Genomic DNA, 22,216 nt, shown 5'->3' with positions numbered 1-22,216 from the left:
ATTCACATATAAATTAATGTGATTCACATATCAACTAATTAATTGATTCATATATGAACTAATTAACTGATTCACATATAAATTAATGTGATTCATATATGAACTAATTAACTGATTTATATATGAACCTGTGTGATTCATATATGAACTAATTAACGGATTCACATATGAACTCGTTTGCCGCTTATTTGTACAAGTTATGAAACTACTCATCTATCTTCCGTATACCCATACGAGAAATTATCAAGTGTTACACAGTCAAAATTGCAAATATCGACCAAATGAAAAGCGATGATCACTTCTTTAGTTCTCAAATGGTTAACACTTCTCAAATGAACTTTTCTCATACCTTATAATATAGTATAGATATACACGCGCCATTGGCTTTGTCTCTAACCTCCACCCACCTCCACCATTGCCTTCGTCCCAAACCCTTCTCCATCACCATCTCCACCCACTTACAACTATTTCCTTCAAAACCCACCTACACACGTATATACACATACAAACAACAACCATTAAACATACACAACACAAAACCATTGTTAAACACACACACTACCATTGTTATACACACACATCACCTTAAATGGCTATAAACCCACAAATTGATCTCCCAAGCCATAAAAATCTTGAAAAAAAAGCAATCCGAAAACAGCGGATGAAGTGTTCTTCGGTTATGGGTGGTTGCAGCTGATGGATAACGTGTTTGAAGGAGGGAAGAGGTGGTTGGTGGTCACCAAAGGGAGAAAGGTGGTGGATGGAGGTGAGGGAGGTGTTCATCTGACGCTGTGTGTATGTGTGGCAGCTGTTTCTGTATTTGTGTAGGTGGGGTTGGGTTATGGTGTGAAGGAAAGTTATGTTGAAAAGTATAAGAAGAGAATTCACCGTTGCATCAACCTTAATTGAATGTCAGCATTAATGAGGTGCACTGAATGCACCAGATTAATTCATTTTTAAAGTATAATTCATGAGTGAGAATGAGATTAAAAGTGATCAAGAGTTCAGATGTTTTCTTATGTTTCTCATAATAATTTATCTTCTCATATGATCCTTTGCCTATGTAGGTATGTGTATAGGTGTATGGGTTAGGTTTCGGTGAGAAGGGGATTTATTATGTTGAAAAGCGTAAGAAGAAATCTTCATCCTTGAATCGATTCTAATTGAATATGAACACTAACCAGATCAATTTACTTCTAAAGCACAATTCATAGGTGGGTACGAGATTAAAAGTGATCAATAGCTCATATCTCTTCTTACGCTTCTCACGCGATCCTTCGTCGTATGTGTATATATACATATGTAGGTGTATGTGTAAATAAACACATGCATATATGTATACAGATAAAAAAATGTGAAAAAAACTAAAATACCCCTTATTTAATTGAGTTAATGGATTTTTCATTCCATTAGTGGCAGGGATTCAGACGTGCGAATGGTACTTTATGAATTATTAAAATGCATCAGCAACAAAACGATACATCTTATTTCTAATTTAATTTTTCTTTGTATGATGTTTTCTTCAGATTTTACGTGGATGAAATCCCAATAAGGGAGATTTTGCGTGACGAGAATATGGGAGGTGACTACCCGTCAAAGCCTATGTCATCGTACGCCACCATATGGGATGCCTCCTCGTGGGCCACCAATGGTGGCCGCCACAAAGTCGACTACCAATTCGAACCCTTTACTTGTGAGTTTCGGGACCTTGTCCTCCAGGGTTGTCCCGTGGACCCCACCGATGCCACCTCAACCAACTGCCTTGATGCCATCGACGAACTTGAATCCTCCGAATTTGCTACCATCACTCCACGGCAGCGTCAAGCCAAGAAGTGGTTCCGAGAAAAGTATATGTACTATAGTTACTGTTATGACCGGCTCAGATATCCTTCTCCACTGCCGGAGTGCCCATTAATTTCTTCTGAACAAGAGTTGTTTAAGAATACTGGAAGGCTAAAGAATCGCCAACGATTTCACCGGAAGCATCGGAGTCGAGGCACACGGCGGCCGCGCAATATGACCGCTGTATATTAGCCCACATATCCAAGGTACTTGTAATCTTGTATAGTCTCACACCTTTAACCTCTTCTGTTATGAAATTTCCTTTTACAAAATACCAATAATGTTACAAAAATATGTGTGAAATCATTAACCTCTAAACCCATGGATTTCTTACCTAACAACTTACCAAGTCTATCATGTTTTGGGTAAGGTTTGAAGGGTTTAATGGTATGGGCAAGACAAGGAGCGGTTGCATGGATACAAGTAAAGTGTAATCGCAAATCAAACCAACATCAGATTAAGAAAAGAAAGAGAAACATAGAAAATTTGTTGATTGTACAGAAAGAATCCCTGCAAACAAATATAATTTTCAAGTATGTTATCACACTATGGAACAAAGGAGAAATCAATCTTAGTAGAAGCCAAGATGCTCAAAGGGAGCATATCTGCTTCAGACCCATACACAAGCTTCGGCTTTTATCTATATGCACACGGTTTGAGGTCAAACTGCAAGGATTATGATCACAATGAGAAGGACGATCCCGACTATCACCAAAAGCAAGCAAGTCTGCATGGAAACAAAGCTATAAAATGAGCATACTTGAAGCTCAAAGAGAACGATAAATAGTTTGAAATGTCCAAAAGCTAATGCAAATTTCCAGATTATGCCAACTAAGTCGAATTATGTAACAACCAAAAAATATTAACAAGGATTTACCATGGAGGAATTTGCCCTTTGGGTTTTGGATGCTTTTGAAAGTTGGACTTTTGCCTGTGCAGTAGCAGCATGAGAATTCTCGATGTTGGAGCCGATGTCATCTGAAGAAGAGCAGCTCCAGTGTCTCACATACACACCATTAAGATGGAAAAAAGAAGTGAGAAAAGAGAAATGAAGTACTTACCGATCATAGCTCCTTGCTCATGAACCAAAACAGCAAGATCTTTGAATATCTCGTTTACCTCACCAATTTGGTTCTGGATATCTTGTATCCCTTGTTCCCTTTCCTCGATAATAGCCTCATTGAATGCAATCTCATTGTCCAACAGCAAAACCTCCTGCCTGCAGACAGAAAAATGAGGGATAAAGGATTGCAACAAGAATGTTTTATAAGGTGAATTATATATAGGAAAAAGAATTAAAACATCAAATAGAGAAAAATATCAAAGATATAAATATAGATGAATCAAGAAATTTATTAAGATCCCATAGTTTGAACCCCAATATCAGATCGTCGACCATCCTTGATTTTTATAACCATGTTGGGAAAATATCAAATATACAAAGTGCAAGTAGAGCTCACCTAGACTCCATAAGAAGGGCATGCTGTTCCTGACCTTTGTTCGAGCTTATATCCATTTCACTGGCTGCATAACTGCACATAAAAGCATAACAAGCAGGACCGCAGTAGCTAGATCAAAACCAGCAAAAGTTTACAAGTTTATTTATGCTTTTGGTCAATTTCCTACACGTATTCACATTTAAAGAAACTTCCAAACCTATTTGCGTAGCTATTAATTGCCCGACAATTTACCTTGATGGGAGAACAGCTTGAGGAACAAAAGGAGTGTAAGCCGTCTCCCTTTCAGCTGCAAGGCGCTGGGCCTTCTGAAATTCTTTTAGAACTGCTTGAAAATCTTTTGCAAGTTTAGCATCTGTAATTTTTTTGCTGGCCTGCATGAAAGCAAAAAACACAAAATAATCCACCGTAAAAAGGGAGAAAATAAAGATGTGTCTTACGATATACATCTAAGTAGAAAGCTTTATAAAGATGAAATTGCCGAAAGTAAATAAGAATGGTCGACTGCATAGTTAATAAATTTAGACAAATGATTTCTTATCTGTCTTAGAACTTTGGATCCTTCTCACATCAATAACCTGACCCTTATCGCGTATAGGTAGTTTTAGACAAGTTTCTTATGAAGTATATACCTGCATGCCTATATAGTTCGTAACAATCCATCTTCCGTGGCATATGATAATTCTTTCTCCATTTTGGAACATTCATTTACCTACTAAAATATCATGTGTTTCCAGCCAAGATCCCAGCACTACAGTTCCATTTGTGTCCAAATTTCCGAGTAGATGGGTTTCTAAATGTGGTATTCAGAAATACCCAGAGTGCACATTTCCGTGTTAAGACAAAGGAAAGATATATTTTGCTATAATCACTTACTATGCATAAAATTATCAATCCAAGAATCACATGCTATGAAGCCGGAAGCATTCAAATGTATTCCAACTAGCAAGTGTATGCACATAAAACAATAATCATGAAGCAACCTACAAACCCACTGTAATCAATCTCGTGAGTCCACATGTGGCTATGGAAACTTCTTGAACTATGAACAAGAAACCAACAAAAGCAACAAACTGAAAGTTTGACAACTTATGAAACAGAAACCAAATCAAATCTTTTCTCCTCTTTAAAGTCAAGAAATGGTTAAGAGTAAAGCAAAGAAAGCAACAGATATGTACATCCGATGATACAAATGGGTTATAGTTAAAACCATATTACAAACACAAAAGCTACAACATTATCATTAACCATTAAAAGAATTCAAAACCATGAAAAGGAACTTACGCTTACTTGGGCGCGGTGATCTGCCTCACTGGCTTGCTTGAGTTTATCTGAAGTATCCTTCACCAATTGCCCAATATGTAGTCTTGTTTTATGCCTATTAGTTAAGTAAACAAAACCAGCAAAAGGAGAATCATCAATAATTAATAACAATTAAATACCATCTAAACAAATTGATAGCGATTAACGTTTTCTTTGGTTTAAACATTAATAGCAGCTAATCTGTTCATCAAAAAAGGTATTAGGAGCAACTCCATGAATGCCTTTGAATTCTATAACCATTTCAGTCCATAACTTACATGTTCTCTTTGCAATTGCAATTCAGAGGTGGTTCGATTCAATTACCAAATTGTACCAATAATTATTCACCAGAAAGATAATTCAGAGAAATTATATAACAAAAACAAAGCGTTTTAGAACAAATCCAATTACCAACACTGAGAAGACGATGATGGAAGATAAGATTATAGAAGAAGACGTACAGCTTTTCTCGAAGCTCAGGGGTATCTTTAGGTGTACCAAGGGTATTGACTAGGCGCTGAAACGTAGAGACGGCGGTATTGATCTGAAAGATTCCGGAAGCAATAGCTTGGGTGGGATCTTGTTGCCTTCCGCCATTGGTGTATCCAACTCGTTTTGAATTGAGCGGTCGACCCGCTTCAAGATCTTGAAAGCTCATCTTATCCCTCAAATAAACCCTAAAATTTAATTGACGAATCAGATGAAACCCTATCGATCGAGGAGGGTCTCGATCGGAAGGGGTGAGAAATACGGGAGTTTTTGACGATCGAAGCGTGGGTTGATTGTTGAAGACACGAAGAGGGCGGAAATTTGGGAGAGAATCGAGGCAAAAGCAAATGATTTTAGAAGGGGGAGTTGGTTGTATGTATTTTGACGCCGGCGCGTGAAGGTCAAACCGAAAGGGACACGTCAATAGTGCCTGCCCAAGAGATAACACTGGTTATTTGGTAGGACGAATGGTGTAAAACATAATGTATGTTAGGAGTAAACTACATTTTTGGTCCTTGTGATTTACACGTCATCGAAAGTGGTCTTTAGAATTCAATAATTTCAATTATCGTCCATATTGTTTACATTTTACATTGAAAATCGTCTCTCAACTTGACTACGTTAATTTTTTTCCGTTAAGTTAGGGTTATTTTTGTCTTTTTACCTTTGTGGGGACAAGTTATGCAATTTTGTTTGAACTACAGGGACCAAATTGTAATTTACTCTCTCTCTCTCTCTCTCTATATATATATATATATGTACACACACATCTGCAACCAAGACATCGGTTGTCTACGATGACCAACGTCGTCTCCTTTGACCATTGAACCCCCATCTGTGAGCACGGTGAACCGCCACTCTCTCTTTCTTTGTGTTTTTGTTCCCATTGGCCATCACCCATCTCCCTCCCCTTCCATCTCTGTCCCAAACAAACACTCCGGCGACAGGTGAGGATGCCATCTCCAGCATCACCCAGTTCGTCCCTATGAACCCCTTACTACCAATCTCCCTTCTCCCATATTCACTATTGACCACCATCTCCATCGACACTCTCCTTGATCTCTCCCTCAAACACCCTCATCGATCACCAACCTCATCTATTGCTGTGATTTCCAGAAAGAAAAACACTCAAAGCAATCCATCACCAACCTCTTCACATGTGGAGGAAGAAGACAGTCAAAACAATTGAGGATGCAAAGCAAAGTCGATCTCTCTTCCTCTTCATCTTTGATTTTTGTTTCGATTAGTTTTTTATTTTTTTATTAGGTTTGATTTTGATTGGTTTTAAATTTGGGTTTTAGGTGTGATTTAGGTTGGGTTTTGCTTCGGTTTTAATTTAGGTCGGACAAGATGACCGGATGAGGTCACGAAAGTGGTAGATGTCGGAGAAGGCCACCAATTTTTGGTCCCTATGGTGGTTGGAAGTGAGGGATTTACACAACTAAAAATTCAAAAACAATAAAATGATAAAAACAATAAAAAGACATAAATAAATGAAAAAGTACAAAAGTACCCTTTACTTAACTGGGTTTTTGATGGAGTAAGTGATCATGGACAATTTTAGCGCAAAATGTAAACAGTAGGGATGATAATTATAGTTATTGAAGTTTATGGATCACTTTTGATGATTCTTATAAACCATAGGACCATAAATGTAGTTTACTCTATATTTTAAACTAAACTAAGGTGGCGTTTATTTTTTAAGATGTGTTTGAAGTCTGATTTCACTTCTGATTTATAAGAGGTGGTTCTGAAGTGTGGAATCTGGATCAGTAAGATTGTTTGTTCTTATGTCTGAAGTCTAAAATTTGAATCAGTCAAATTAGTGCAAAAAATATAAAAGATAAATAGTTTCTTACAAAAGTATAAAAGATGAATAGTTTTTGCTAACAAATTTCTTTGAACCCTCAAAATATGAACCATGTGATAGAGGGCGAATTAGGATTAGCAGGTATTAAGGGATACATTTATCATTTAAAATTTTAGAGGGCATTTAGAGCTTTTGATCTTTTATTTTAAAAATAAAACAAACGCTCTTAATACCCAAACGTCTGAACGAATCAAACTTCGGATGTATTAAGAGGTAATTTTGAAAAAACAAGAAGCCCTAATATTAGTAGTAACAATTAATTTTTATTTTTATTTATTAATAATTATTTGTACTTACAATTACAAATAAATTAAAAAAAAATGAGGGCTATAATAGAAAAAGGTGACAAAAACCTTCTCTAAACTATTTCAACTAGCGTTTCAATAAGTTAGTTTATATCAATCCAAACATGTATCCATACAATAAGTGAGCTTTTAAGCTTGCTTATCTTTTGCACCAAATAATTCCAAATAAACAAGTTTTTCGTAATTGGTTATTTTATGCAAATGACAAAAGTCTACAAAATTTAATTGTCTAAACTTTAGTTAAGTAGTTTAATTTAATACTTTCACTATCACAAATTTGGTTTTATAGGACGTTTATATGTCTAAACGTCCTAATAAAATACTTTATATGACTTAAGTTTATAGGGGCAAACTATAAAACGTCATATTTAAAAGTGTTACAATGAGTTTATCTGATGTTTTTGAACGTTTTAACAAGTTTTTTTTAAGATGTTTTTTAAATAAAATGTCTTATTAGTTATTTTAATAAGACAATTTCATAAACCCATATTTTTACAGGGCAATTTTGTTTGTAAGACATTTTTTTCAAATATTATCGTATAAATTAGCTAATACAAAACTTTATTTACAAAACGTCATAAAAAATTTGTTGAAACGCCTAAAAAAGTCATATTGTGGATTCTCAATAAGATCAAATTTTTATTGCATGATGGACTCCCCTGGAAAACATTGGTGCGCATGTGAACGAAGTGCTCTACCAACTGAGCTATAGCTCTTAGTGCTTGTAATACATATTTCATTATGTAGATAATTTCTTGTCAATAGGAATATTCTCAAGATGACTATTCCATGATCCAAGATCATATTGATCGGTATTGCTTCTAAGTAATATCATATTTATAATTCATCGATGGGATGAATCCCGTTTAGTTTTCTTTGTGAGGATAAATGACCTAGGGGGACCACTATGTAAAAAACGAGAGAAACCCTATCTCTCTCTTTTCTTTTTTCGCCACCATGTCGCCACACAGATAACATGAGAACGTAAAAAGGGGGATCCTATCAACTTGTTCCGACCCAATATGGAATTGATTAACAATATTGTCAAAGCTCACGGAGGCATATCCGTATTTGGAGGAGTCGGTGAACGGACTCGTGAAGAAAATGATCTTCACATGGAAATGAAAGAATTTGGAGTAATTAATGAACAAAATATTGCAGAACCAAAAGTGACTCTAGTTTACGGTCAGATGAATGAACCATCGGGAGCTCGTATGAGAGTTGGTTTGACTGTCCTAACTATGGCGGAAGGTCCTGGATAACAAGTCCAAAGACCTTGATGATATCGATATTGAGATTGTGACACTTTTAGACATGCCATTTTTTGGTTTTGGTCCTATAAACTTACGTGCAATAAAGTTTTTTATTAGGATGCTTAAGCATTTAAGTTTAGGTGTCCTATAAAACCAAATTTGTAGCAGTGGCTGTAATTAAATAAAGTTGCTTAAATGTAACTGTAAATAATGAAAAATTATAATTTGTTTGAATTTTAATAGCTATACATATGGAAAAATATTCAACAAAAGGATAGTTTTTAAGATGATTTTGCAAACAACAAACCCCATGACTTTGTTACATTATTTTCAGCTCCCTCTACATCAATATTCTAGCTTTGCTTCTGCGTGCACGCACGTGCGCATGCACACACACAGTGTTAGTCTGTTAGGTTTAAATGAGATACATAAAAATGTTAAGAATTGGAGAAACAATCTCGAGCACTTGTTCAAATTTTTGATTTCAACGTATTTTTTTTTCACTAATTAAGATGACTATTGAAAAGAAATCAAATATCCTAATTTATCTCATATTTTTTCTATAAAAATCTACGAATCGAATTAAACATCGTTTGCCTAAATCTCATATGTGGATACGAACATTGATGTTTTTCATTGGTCAATGTAACCAAACACAAAAGATACTAACAAACTATTATCATATGGTAATATTTAGGTGCATATATGAATCTTAACATAGATTCACATTTGAATCTTAATATAGATTCACATATGAATTTTAATCATAACGGGTAACTGAACCAGTTTAGAATTTATAACCGAGATTATAAATTAGTTTGAGATTCATATATGAACATGTGAATCTAATAGTGCTTTATTGGTATCTATTATACAAATGTTTCAAAATGCCTACAACTTTCTTATATTTCTCCTTTGAACCCTCCCCATTATTATTATTATTATTATTATTATTATTATTAGAGAGAGGGGGTTGGATTGTAAACCGTCTATTTCATGCAAACTATAGAAACCATCATCAACCAATAGAATAATTCAATGTTTTTCTCTTTATTTTTAATGAATAAGGGTATGCATGTCATTTTACTTTGTATTGGTTAATCTTGGTAATATTTTAATTATTTTTAAATATGAAAAATTAAATATAATAACTGTTTTTAAGGAAGCTATAAATCAATTTATTTTAATATATAATATTATCATTAATATTTTATATTCTTTTATTAATTTAAAAATACTACATCAATTACACAGTCTATTGGTAATGATTTATTTCTTATGAAATCACAAGTAGTTACTGATTTATTAATAATAGAGTTGTGATATTTTCCAGATTTTGAATATATTGTTTTGTTTTTATTCGTAAAACAAATGTTATTAATGAAACCATGTTATATAGTTTTCAAAATGTTTCAAAAACGAACTAATTTCATTTTTATTAGGAGCCACAAAACTATTTTCATCAATGAAATAATAGTATTCAGGTCTTGAAATGTTTCATTGATTGAACCACATTTGGTTTCATTAATAAAACCAATTTCATCTTGGCTATAAATCATGAAAACGATTTCATTTTGGTTAGGAAACATGAAACAAATTTAAAAATAAATGAAATATTATTATTCAGTTCTTGAAGTGTTTCGTTGACTGAACAATACTTAGTTTCATATGTAAAACCGAGTTCATCTTGGTTGGAAACCATGAAACCGATTCCATTTTGGTTAATAAACATTTCAACAATTTTCACTGCTGAAACAATGTCATTCAGTTTTTGGAATTGTGGAGTCTATAAAACCAATTTCAATGATGAAACAAATTTCCTTAATGAAAACATGTTATTCAGATTTTTGGAAAATGTTTTATTGACTAAATCATATCTGGCTCAAATTTCATTATACATACGAACATTGAAACTAATTTCACTGTTGATGTATTCTCATCATGAATCAAACTGGTATGAAACAAGTTTTGGATCGGTATGAAACTGGTTTCAGATTACGTCAATCTGTTTTATTAACCAGTCCAGTCTCAAATAATATATTTTGTCAAGTTGTCTGTAAAAAAATGTTTTTTTAGGAACACGATATTGGAAGAGAGCAGCGAAGAACAATAAATTGACAATGATACGGCGGAGACAGAGTGAGAAGAAGCAACAACGCGAGAGGGAGGAGAGGAAGGGTGTTCGCAGTACAATCTGGGTGGTTTAACCCCCAAACGACAAAGTAAATCGCAATGTCGGTTAATAAAATTTTCTAAATTTAGCGGTTTGGCACTTGCTTAAATCGGACCACAAGAAGGAAAAAAAAAATCTGGTCTAACATGTTTAAGCGGTTTGAGTCTATTATGGACTTTAAACTAAAAAAGAAAAACATAACATATATCTCTAAAATAAATTTTATACTAATATAACATTATTAAAAAACACTACATCCAATTATTAAAGAAACATCTATCTCCAAAATAGAAAAAACATTGAAAAGCTTGAAAGACAAATTGAAATTTTGGATTTTGATTTATATCAGATTTGAGAGTTATATCAATTTAGGAACGCGGACAATTGAGGATGAAAACTAAAAATTTAATGCCTTTGACAAACTTTTTTGAAGTGAGGCATGAAAGTTGAGCTTAATACATGTGTATTTTGCCAGTCGGTTCCAAACCATTAAGAAACTTTCAAACCACATATTGAATCGGATTCGGCGGTCTGGTTATTTTCAAATCGAACTAGACCGTCAAATTGTTCAAACCGTCAAAAACGGTCCGGTTTAACTTTGTTCAAGCAGTTTCAGTGGCCTATTGGTTTTTATGAAAACCCCTAGAGGAGAGAAGGAAGACGTTTGGTTTTGACTTTTGAGTTCATCCACTAATTTCTATTTGTTTTTAAATTAACAATGATAAGGCACCCTAAATGTCCACCTAATAAAATTTTCATTTATGATTTTAGACGTCATAATAAAGTAGCCAAGTTAGAGGTTACCTACTGAACCGATTAAATAAACCTTTAAACAAACAAAAAGTTTGCTTTAAACCCTTACATGATGATTTTAAAAGCTGGTTATCCAAAATATAAAGAAAGTCAAAGTCCGACACAAAATTTCCTTTATTTAAAAGAATTTTTTAATTAAGTTAGTTAGAGGGACGAAAACTGTTACAAACTAAAAATCAAGGTGACCAAAATCATAATAAATGAAGATTAGGGACGAAAACAATTTTTTTAACAAACTATAGGGACCAAAACCGTAATTTACTCTAAATAAAATGATAGGAAAATCCCATTGCACCGTTCTTTCCGTTTCAATTCAATACGTTTTCAAAACCCTCTCTCAAACACACTCCGACGCTGAATCGCTAGGTTTTCGGCTACCGTTTCGTGTTTATCGCCGTTCCTCCGGTAACCGGTTCTTCAGTCCGAGTTTCCTCGTTGATATCTGACTTTTATACTACAGTATTTGCAATGTCGGTAAGTGTTCATCGTACCTGGTCTTGGTTGATGCGTTGTGATTACTATCAGTGCCCTGACTCAATTTTTATGATTCATAAATTTTATTGAAATGCATAGATCTATTTAAGTTAAAAAGTTTTTCTTGAAGCATGTGAAACCCTACAGATTAGTCGAGTTGAGTCGAGATTGTTGAGAGTTTGAAATTTTTTGATGATTAAAGAGCTATTGTCTTCATAAGAAGACTGTGTATATTTAAAATTTTAAGTGTTTGATGTTATTTAATGCTATTCCTTCTGAAAATATGCGAGTTTTTTTCGACCGAAAGAATTAAGAAAATATTTTACTGATACGATGATCATTCCATAATCCAAGTCGCTATTCATATATTTTTAATAAGGACCTAGGCTAATTCTTTTACTGCTACAACTAGATAATCGCATTTGGACATATTTTATAGAAGATAGCGGTGCATCTTTGCGTTTTTTTAATTGAACGCCTTTTGGAATATTCATCCAGACTGAGAAGTTGATTATCATTTTCAAAATGGTGTGATAAAAACAAATAAGAAGTGAATAAACAAGATAAAAAAATCATGTTGGTCATTCATCTGCGACAAGGATAAAAAAAACAAAGGCCCAGCTAATTTGGGATGGAGGGAATATTGTTTAATCAGTAATGAACATTAAGGGGAGACTTCGTGTTTTTGTGGGACCTGAAGAGGAGGTTCGACTTGTTCGCCGCGGAATGATGATCTCTAAAATCTTGGTTGGGAGGAGGTTCAATCAAGACGAATCAACTGTTTTGGTGTTCTCTTATTGGATCTTGTTGGTATATAATACTACTCAATATTAACTCTCAAATAGGTCAATAATATGCCTAGTAGTTACGCAACATTTATCTAGGATTTTGAAAATAGCCCAGAAAGGAGGAATTCATCAAATGTTTCCATCTATTAAGAAATCTCAAAGATTTGGTTTATCAGGATGCTTGATTACACTGGGTGCCAGATGATTTTACCAAAATTATCATTAAGTTCATGTGTTTGAATTTAAGTAGGGTTCCTCGGAAACCTACTTCTCAAATGTTTTTGCTTACGAGTACTCCTTGTTATCAATGCCATGCTATTTGACAATTTTCTTGTGAGTGGATCATCTGCTGATACGTGACACAGTCGTAATTAGGGTTGTCATTAGTGTGGAAGTATATTACCATAGTTTTAGCGCCCTTAAAATGACTTCCCTTATATGGCTGTTTGATATATATATATATATATATATATATATCTTTTAGCATGATGTGATATCCATAATAGCATGTCTTTATACTGCTCTTAAATGCTTGTGATTCTTAGGCGCTTCAAGTCTTAGATTGCTGTTTGTGGGGGTCTAGGGAGGTGATGTAGAGATCCTTCAGTCTATTATAGATCTGCTCAACATCATTTTTGAAATATATTACTGGTAGCAAAATTCAAGAAGCATTCTCATCCTGGCTTCTCATTGGCCTTGACTTGGAGAGGCTTGTGGAATCGTGGAGGAACAAGGAAATTCTTGATTTGCAGTAAATAATCGAGTTTTTAAACTTTATTAGAGATTTAGAGGTGTATGAAAGAACAAATAGATTCTTAACTTGTAGTAATTTTTTTGTATTTCTAATTTTGGAAAAAGTTTGGCGTTATTTCTAATGCAATTCTGACACATACATTTTATTAGTGGTTTTCATGCAGAAACAATAGATAGGCTTTCATAACAGAAAGCAGACAAATAGAGGCTTCATGTCTTTCTAAACTATTAGCAGGAGTAGAAACTGCGGCAGTTAAGAAATTTTTTGAATAACTTAAGAAGTTAATTTTATTTGTGTCAACTGATGTATTTGTGTTTTCATGTGGCAGCATAAACTATTTTCTTGAAGTTTCTGTACATTCTCGTTTATCAAATGCATGATCTTAAGTTAAGGGCCCACATGGATAACATATATAACATGGGCACCAAAGCATTTGGAACATATAAAAATAAGGCATTAGAAATTTTGGGTCTTGTTAGTTATTTACCTGATGCCTGACATTGATTGTATTTTCTAACAATTTTATCTGTCATTCTTTCAGGTAAAAACTGTTAAAGTTAGCAATCTCTCTTTAGGGGCTTCTCAGCGGGACGTAAGGGAGTTTTTTTCCTTTTCCGGAGATGTTGTATATGTTGAGGTGCAAAGGTTAGTATCATAGTATGCAATGTAATCTCCAGTTTCTGTCTTTTTCTTTATTTGCTATTAACATGGATTTTAATGTATATTTGCAGTAATGATGAACGTTCCCAAAACGCATTTGTCACCTTCACAGATTCACAAGGAACAGAGACTGCTGTTCTTCTTTCGGTAAGTGACTTTTAGTTGGGGAGATGGTCTTTTCTCTGCCTTTCATACAATACCACATTGGCTAGAAAGCTAAAGAAGCAACTGAGTGAAATGGTGTAGTATCATGTCTTTTGCTGGTTTCCATTCACCATTTATCTTTAGATTCCAATCATCGTCAACATCCATAATTTGTTCCCTCTTTTGCAACCATGCTATTTTTTTCTTCTTGTTTCGTTCAAGATGACTATACATCCATGGTGTAAAAGCAAATAAAACTGTCACCAGATAGTAATACTGCCAACCAGAAAGCTTCTAATTAGCAGAATGATGTCTGCGTTAGGGTTACCTGATTACGTATCACATGACACATATTATCAAATGATCATTGAGCCCATCGTGCATTTAGATCGGTCGTATTAGGCCCCATTCTCTTGGTGGTTATACCTTGGAGGTCATAGGTTCAACCCCCTTCCTCTTTGTATTCTCAAAGAAAAAAAATGCTCATCGAGTATAGACCAAGACAGATGATTATGGTCTAGTGAAAATGGTTTGACATCCATGCATGAGGTGTGTCATCATCCACCTTAACCTTTTCCAAATCTTTCAAAAAGAATTGATGCCTCTTTTCTAGATCTTTCAAAAAGTATTCATCCTTCTGATTGTTTTTTGGCTGTTACCATTATTTGTGTTGTGAGCTTTTTACTACTGTTTCCCTTCTATTCCACAATTTCTCTTGGCGACTCACATGCCTGTAGGAGAAATCTCGGAGAATGAGGGTATTACAATTTCAAAGGCCATTCGAATCGGTTTATATGTACACTTTGATTAATATTTAATAGGAATTATAGAATTAGGCTAATATGCTATATATGTAGGATGAATACAATTATGAGTGTATAATAAAATGAGAAAAGTTCACTTGGCATTTTGTTATAACCCTAATACTAGCTGCACAAGTGAGGTGTGAGTAGTACCGGGTTGTCCTAGAAGGTTCCAGAGGTAGTTGGGGGGGATTTTGCTTAGCTTATGTGAAGGAATATAAATAACAAAGGGGATTTAAGGAAAGTCCATGATACCTCCGGTAGCTTATTAAATTGACAAATGGAAGGCAATTTTAGAAAGTCCAGATTGATGTCGATTCACTCAAGGAAGATATTCAAACCGTCATGAAGATGAAAGGCTGATTAAGATAACAAAGAAGAAAAATGGAGGGGCTGAATGGAGTCGATCTTTTAAGTTTGCAGGTCTTAAACTAGAGCTTCCACTTCTACACTAGCAACCCAATGTCTGAATTTTACAAGCCTAAAAATATTTTTCCTCGAAATGTTTGAATAATGAAGAACAAGTGGAGGCAGCTGCCAGTGCATTTAAGGGATTGCCTCACTATGGTTTCTACGGAAGCACCGAAGGAGAACTGTTACTTGTTGGGAGGATTTGAAATGGATGATCCTTCGTCAATTCCTCTCTATACCCAACCATTCATCTGGTGACCAGTTTTTAGAACACGGTGCAATCATCCAGAGGGACAATATGGAGAATTCGAAGAGAGAGAAAGGAGAAAATATAGAGAGAGAAGCTACATAAAGTAAGGATTGACACCTTAGGGAGAAGAGCAGTTTAATCGGCAACCATCTCACTCCGTTGCCACTTTTATCACTACCCTTTTCGACATCATCGCTGTCGTCGAGACCCTCTCTCCTCCATCATCGCCGCCATGGAGACTCACTTGGCCATCATCGCCCCTGGTGTTATGGACGCTGGAACCTTAGTTCTTGCAATTTTATCTATCGAGGATTGGAACCAAGGCCACAAAAAAAAAGGTATCAATTGAGCCTATTCTTGAATAGAATAAAAGAACTGGTATAACAACAAGGCCTAATTTAGTGGTTTTGTCACTGCCCAAGCCCAATCCTGTTATGGTAATTCGGCCCATGCTCAACCGTGTTATGTTTACGCGACCCAAGCCCAATTCTCTCAAGGTTGTGCCAAACTTAATACGGACCCTTATCTTCTCGACAGACTTCGTATTGTTATCGGCTATTTAGAGAGCTTGGTTGGGAGATGATTATTGGAAAGACATAAACTACCGCTGCCTCCGCTACCACCACCACCATTGCCAATGCCGTGATGGCCACAACAACGCTCAATTGAAGTATATAGGCATACAATTTTTTGAGTTACACGTCCTCTGACCGGCAGATTCCTCGGTTCTCTTACATCTTTACCAACCACCAAATTTAGGTCCATAGCCATTAACTGCGATCTACAAAAAGAAAATGTTGATTCATCGCTTGGAGGAGGTTTATTTTGGAAAAATTATCGGTGGCAATTTGGGATAGGATTCCTTCCAACTGTCTAACCATGGTTGTTGGGTTGAGAGCAAGTTTGGACAAGAAAAGTTGGATGAATCTACAAGTTGGTAGAAATCCAAGAGTGGCAGGCTCAGTGAAGTCAAAAATTCTCTTGACTTCGACTTTAGCATTGAAAAGCAACAATGAAGTTGGCTTGAAGCTTGTATGGAAAGGTTTGTCTTCGGTTGCAATCGGTTGGGAAGAGGTAGTAACATGCCAACAACAAATTCTTTATTTTTTCTTCCCACCTTGAGTACAAAGTGGAAGTTTAGGGGGCAGGTATTGTTAAATCTCTGATATTAACTGTGCAAGTGAGGTGTGAGTAGTACATGCTCATTCGAGAAGGTTCCAAAGGTAGTTGGGGGAAGGGTTAATTTGGGTGGGAGATTCTGTTTAGCTTATGTTAAGGAGTATAAATAAGAAAGGGCAAGGCCTAAGGGGTATCTGATACCATGGTTATTCTGTGACTAAAGTCAGGGAGGGCGCCTCTCGAAAGCCGGTTCACCCTTGTATTTTACATCGCATTTTTGTTATTCATTTCAATCATCAGAGTAGAGGAGTAACTCTTTGAAATTCTAGCTGTGAAATTCTAGCCAATTTGTATCACATATCTAGCAGCTTTTCTCGGCATAAGATGGATTACTCTAAGAAGGTCATACTCGCCACCCCCCCCCTCCAAAAAAAAGTTCCACCAACTATTGTAATCACGAGAATTTCTATTGACTTCTTAAGAGATCACATTTCTTTCTACCATAGTGCTCAAGTTAATTGAGTAATAGATGATCACATTTCTTTCTACCATAATGTTCAAGTTAATTGAGTAATAAACCACAAGGGTGGTGCATGATTGGTTTGAGCTTGGCTCCAAAGGTCAAAAGTACCAGGAGGTCCCAGTTTCAAATCCAAGGAGGAATAAAAATCCCCTTGTGACCACTGAGGTTCAAATGCGGTGATTCCGGGCTATTTGCAAAGCAGGTGGTCGCCTTGGGATTAGTCGGCTCGCATAGCAGGTTGGATATCCAGGTTAATAAAAAAAAATTAATTGAGTAATAGATGATCAACATTTACAGATTTACCTAGGAACTACTTACATCAATGAGCCTCTTATCCCTAACTAGTTGGGCAAGCCTTCCTTCTACTTTTGAATGGAAATAGCCTAAATACATGCCTGGCTAACAGGGCCTGCCGCACAACCCTTTTCCTTTATCTAGACCGGGGACTGTCGATGTTGGAATACATAGGCAAAGTTTCTCATACAATTATGTCGATAAATGTAATTCTTAAAGGTTTATAAGCACTTTGCAGCACCTGAATACACACAAGGAAGAAGTCAGAGTCGACTATACAATCTTGTAGATCTTTTCTTTTGTGAAAAGCTAGTAATTCATACAGCGCTATTGAGGCACAACCTCAACAGGGTGGGTAATACAGTGTGCATAAATTATATTCCTAGTTTTATACACTCCTATATATTGATCTAGTGAGAAGACAGTAACTGTGAAAATACATGAGAATATACTTTCGGAGCTAACTTGTGCCGTGCTTTGTATTTTTCTTTTTTCCAATTGGCTCACGAAATCTTGCAGCTATTTGTAAACCTAGCCAAAGTTGTTAAAGGCTCAAGGCACACTTAGGCTCAAAAGGGGTCCCAAGGCCTAGGCCCGAGGCACCACACATCTTATCAATATATTCACGCACACAGTTACACTGAACTCACATAGCATTATATAAAACATATTTCAACTTTCAAATAGCATTAATATCAAGCATAGCTCAATAATGTCCTGACTAGCAGTCACTCATCATCATCATCAAGTGTGTATTCTTCAACGTCCTCATCGAATTTGTACTCCCCAATATCTTCTTCTTTGTCACTCTTCTTTAATAATTCAACTTCATCATCTTCTTCTTTGAGTTCATATCTTGAACTAGAAGTAGCCTTTCCCCTTCCCCTTCCTCATCGGATGATAAGTCTTTTTTGTAAAAGTCTAAGGAGATGAGTAGATCTCTTTAAGAGTCTTCTTGTTAAAGCACATAATTTGAGTCTGATCTATGAGGCACGCCTAGGCCCAAAAGACGCCTCAGCTAAGGCGCAGCGCCTTAGCTTGCCTTGTGAATGCGTCTCGCCTCAACCATTAAAAACCAATCTCTTGTGCCTTATGCGCCTCAGTGCCTGAGGCACACTTTTAACAACTGCGCACCTAGCTCGAAACCATTGAAGAGCTTAATAATCTAACAAGCTGCTAAATGAAGTTGACCCTGGCCTTCGAGACATCTGCTACAGCACTACTTAATTTTTATGGCAAAAGGGAATACATTTCATTGCTCATGAAAGTTGAATACAGCTGATACAATTCGTCCCAACAAAGGGGTAGATATGAGCTTAATAGAACTGAAACAACACCAATCTGAATTTGATTCGATGAGGTGGGGTGCCATCTAAACCTGACCCCTAAACTTGTTCAATTGTTGAGTACAGTTGATGAAAGAAGGAAATTGCTTGATTGCCTTTGTGAATTCATACCACTAGAAATAACATATTTAAACCAGGGTCGGATGCAAATGACAATGGATGGTACTCCCACATTTATATGATAGACGTCACAAGACTGAATTCAAACCTTTTGTCTAGAAATGGAAGAAACACCTTTCTATGATCTAATGGCAAGACTGAATCATGATGTGTTGGGCCAAGGTGGGATAACTGAATACACAGTTGGATCCAAAGTCTTGACACAGAATCAGATGGCCAAAGACCATTGAGCCCCGACCGCAAGAGTTGACAACTCAACTACGATTAAGTGCCTGAGAAACAAGCCTTTGCGAGAAAAAAGACGGCAGGATTGGAAACCATAACCCCAGTGTTGGTTTGAGTTGCAATACCAAAAAAGTTAGGCCTTGTACCTCCCAATGAAGTACTGTTATTTATCTGACAGAATCGCTATCTTGGGGCCAGAACGAAACCCTTGTGTTGGTTGTGCTTTGGTGCTGGAGTTTGGACAGGTTAGAATGGCCATGGAAATTGGTAACTGATCTGGTCGGTGATAACTGATGCAATTCGGTGGTAACCGTTGGCATCTTGGCTGAACTGTTGTTCAGAGGTGAGCAGCAGTTAAATTTGACGTTGAATAGGTGATTGGTGGTGGTGATTAGGGAACGACACTTGGAGGCTGTGGCCTGCTGATTGAAAAGGTGAGGCCGGTTGATGGTGGTCTGAGACAGTGGCCGGTAGGGATCCATGGCTGATTGAAGTCTTGGCCATTGATTGTTGATGGTTTATTTGGTGTGGATGGAGGGATCCATATGGATCCCTTCAGACCATGGACTTTGTTGAATTCATATATAATTGTAGATGGATATATACCTCTAAATTGTTGAATTCCTATATATAATTAACATAATTTGTTGCTTTAATTATAAGATTTGAGGGTTTTTTTAATATACATTTGGTCTTCGACTTTTTTCAACTTATCTCTTATTGTAGGCTTGCTATATGTAATAAAAGCAACTTCACTCAATTTAATCATCTGGGCTTGCTACATTTTGTAATATCAGGGAGCAACAATAGGCGATATGACCATCACTGTAACCCTAGCACCAGACTACCAGCTTCCACCAGATGCTATTCCCTCTCTTCCTGTAAGAAATATTTTTTCGGATATTCATAATCTTCATTGTCATATGATTGTTTACTTTATAATCGTGAAAGGTTCCTTACAGCCCCATGGTGGTAACACTTCATCTGAAGGGGAATCTGCTTTCCGTAAGGCTGAGGATGTTGTGAGCAGCATGTTTGCAAAGGGTTTTGTTCTGGGTAAAGATGTTGTTAGTAAAGCCAAGTCCTTTGATGAAAAACATGGTTTGACATCCACAGCTTCTGCTAAAGTCACTTCTTTCGACAAGAAAATTGGATTCACCGAGAAGGTGAGCACAGGCACCTCCATCGTTAACGAAAAAGTCAAAGAAGTTGACCAGAAGCTTCAGGTCTCCGAAAAAGCCAAATCAGCATTTGCAGCTGCGGAGCAAACTGTCAGTAATGCCGGTTCTGCCATTATGAAAAACAGGTATGTATTTACCAGCGCTGCATGGGTAACTGGCGCTTTCAACAAAGTAGCGAAAGCAGCCTCGGAAGTTGGGCAACAAACGAAGGAGAAAGTGGGTCAGGCAGAAGATGAACAGAAACATAAGATGGTGGACGACTTTGCACAAGTTCATTTATCTGAGTCTCCCAAAGCAGCTTCGGTTCCAACCGAGCAGCAGCCTCCGCCTTCCAAGCCTGCGCCAGTACAAGGTTTGATCCTCTAATCCACATTTATCTGTATATATCGCTTATTGAAATCATATTCCAGTTGTCGTTTCGTTATAAAACTCGATATCATTAGACTACTGCATTCTTTCCATAATATCCTGGTCTATGCAATCTTCATTTTCATGCTTTACCAACCTGTCAACACCCATGCTTATGGAATTTTTTGCATCTTATAAGATTGTGTTTTGTATAACTTAAGTAGATTTTATGTTTATAAATACTTGATTTTGAAGTCAATTAGAGGGTTAAAAGAGGTAACTTCATTCAGGCAGGCTATTTGTTTTTTTTTTTCAAATTTTCAGATGCGCTCATGTCTTATTTACCTCTTATCTAGTAAGAGGTAAACCAACTTCTTATTTATCTCTTATTGTTCTCCAAACCCAATTCCACAACGTTTCTCAATCGGTCCTCACCAAACCGATTCTCACTTCTCTCAATTGATGTATTTTAATGGGATTTAAATGTGTTAATTATCGTTAATTGACCTTTTTTCATTTGAATGAATGTTAATTATATGATTTAGATGTTAATTTCGTAATGATGATGCATAAATATGTAAAACTATATAAGTTTATCTATAAATTCAACACTAAAATTTCCTAACAGGTAAAATAGACAATTTAAACAAATTCAGACATTTATCACTTTATAAAAAGCAACAGTCGATTTGATTCAGGTTTTAGACTTAAGTATTGTCTCTTATCAATTATAAGTGAAATAAGACTTTCGATTTTAACATCTTTTAAAAAACAAATGCAACCTAACTAGAAGCAACGCAAATGATATTATGTGGATGCTGATATACTTGTTTGTAGAAATCATTTTCAATAATACATGATTTAACGTAAATTTTTTGGCTGCAAATGACATGATATAAATTTCTTATCGAGTTTTAGCATGTAAACTCTCAATGATATCCTAATTATATTTTAGATTTTTTATATTTAAAATGAGATGTTTATCTTATTTGTAGTTTGTTATACGAATTCAAACATAAAACCTTGATAAAATGTATTTATGAATAATTTATTTGTAATTTTGAATTTTAAGTAATATGTATCATTAAATGGTACTTCATGCATAAAAAATGTTTTTTAAGTGCTTTATTATATGATACATATATCTATTCTAATGGGTGGGGGTGACAATTTTGTACCAAACTAAACTAACCAACAAGTATATCAACCATACCAATTTAATTGGTATCAATTACAATCGGTTGGTAGTACCATCTAAGTATGCAGAACTTG

The 22,216-nt window shown here is 35.7% G+C and overlaps 3 protein-coding genes across 3 annotated transcripts in view; 2 read left to right on the top strand and 1 right to left on the bottom strand.

Moving 5' to 3' along the window:
* The window catches only part of LOC112521724 (probable xyloglucan endotransglucosylase/hydrolase protein 30), a 4,266-nt gene extending 2,068 nt beyond the window's left edge, over positions 1–2,198 (top strand). Inside the window, exon 4 of the mRNA XM_025130720.1 lies at positions 1,527–2,198. Within this exon, the coding sequence (XP_024986488.1) occupies positions 1,527–2,034 (508 nt within the window). The 3' untranslated portion in view covers positions 2,035–2,198. The remainder of the gene's footprint in view (positions 1–1,526) is intronic.
* A 78-nt stretch (positions 2,199–2,276) lies between these two features.
* On the bottom strand, positions 2,277–5,429 carry LOC112521134 (syntaxin-22-like). The gene is made up of 7 exons (XM_025129829.1): positions 5,063–5,429; positions 4,584–4,677; positions 3,534–3,673; positions 3,303–3,374; positions 2,904–3,061; positions 2,720–2,820; positions 2,277–2,569 (listed from the first exon to the last, which is right to left on the bottom strand). The coding sequence occupies exons 1-7, from the start codon at positions 5,257–5,259 to the stop codon at positions 2,504–2,506; spliced, it is 828 nt and encodes a 275-aa protein (XP_024985597.1). The 5' UTR covers positions 5,260–5,429; the 3' UTR covers positions 2,277–2,503.
* A 6,372-nt stretch (positions 5,430–11,801) lies between these two features.
* On the top strand, positions 11,802–21,137 carry LOC112521198 (binding partner of ACD11 1-like). Its single transcript, XM_025129911.1, has 5 exons — positions 11,802–11,978; positions 14,062–14,165; positions 14,252–14,327; positions 20,213–20,296; positions 20,378–21,137. The coding sequence occupies exons 1-5, from the start codon at positions 11,973–11,975 to the stop codon at positions 20,960–20,962; spliced, it is 855 nt and encodes a 284-aa protein (XP_024985679.1). The 5' UTR covers positions 11,802–11,972; the 3' UTR covers positions 20,963–21,137.
* Positions 21,138–22,216: the final 1,079 nt, after the last annotated feature.

This window comes from Cynara cardunculus (assembly GCF_001531365.2).
Source record: "Cynara cardunculus var. scolymus isolate 2C chromosome LG 11, CcrdV1, whole genome shotgun sequence".
Lineage (NCBI taxonomy): Eukaryota > Viridiplantae > Streptophyta > Magnoliopsida > Asterales > Asteraceae > Cynara > Cynara cardunculus.
The sequence above is the reverse complement of the archived record's forward strand: the minus strand, read 5'-3'. Positions and strand labels throughout refer to the sequence as shown.

Excerpts from the sequence above, each read along its gene's own strand:
- LOC112521134 (XM_025129829.1), bottom strand. The coding sequence starts at position 5,259 with ATGAGCTTTCAAGATCTTGAAGCGGGTCGACCGCTCAATTCAAAACGA. Across the intron at positions 3,674-4,583 it reads ATCACCGCGCCCAAGTAAGC|GCCAGCAAAAAAATTACAGA; the intron begins GTAAGTTCCTTT and ends GCTTTCATGCAG. Across the intron at positions 2,821-2,903 it reads TGAGCAAGGAGCTATGATCG|ATGACATCGGCTCCAACATC; the intron begins GTAAGTACTTCA and ends GCTCTTCTTCAG.
- LOC112521198 (XM_025129911.1), top strand. Across the intron at positions 14,166-14,251 it reads GTATATGTTGAGGTGCAAAG|TAATGATGAACGTTCCCAAA; the intron begins GTTAGTATCATA and ends GTATATTTGCAG. Across the intron at positions 14,328-20,212 it reads AGACTGCTGTTCTTCTTTCG|GGAGCAACAATAGGCGATAT; the intron begins GTAAGTGACTTT and ends TTGTAATATCAG.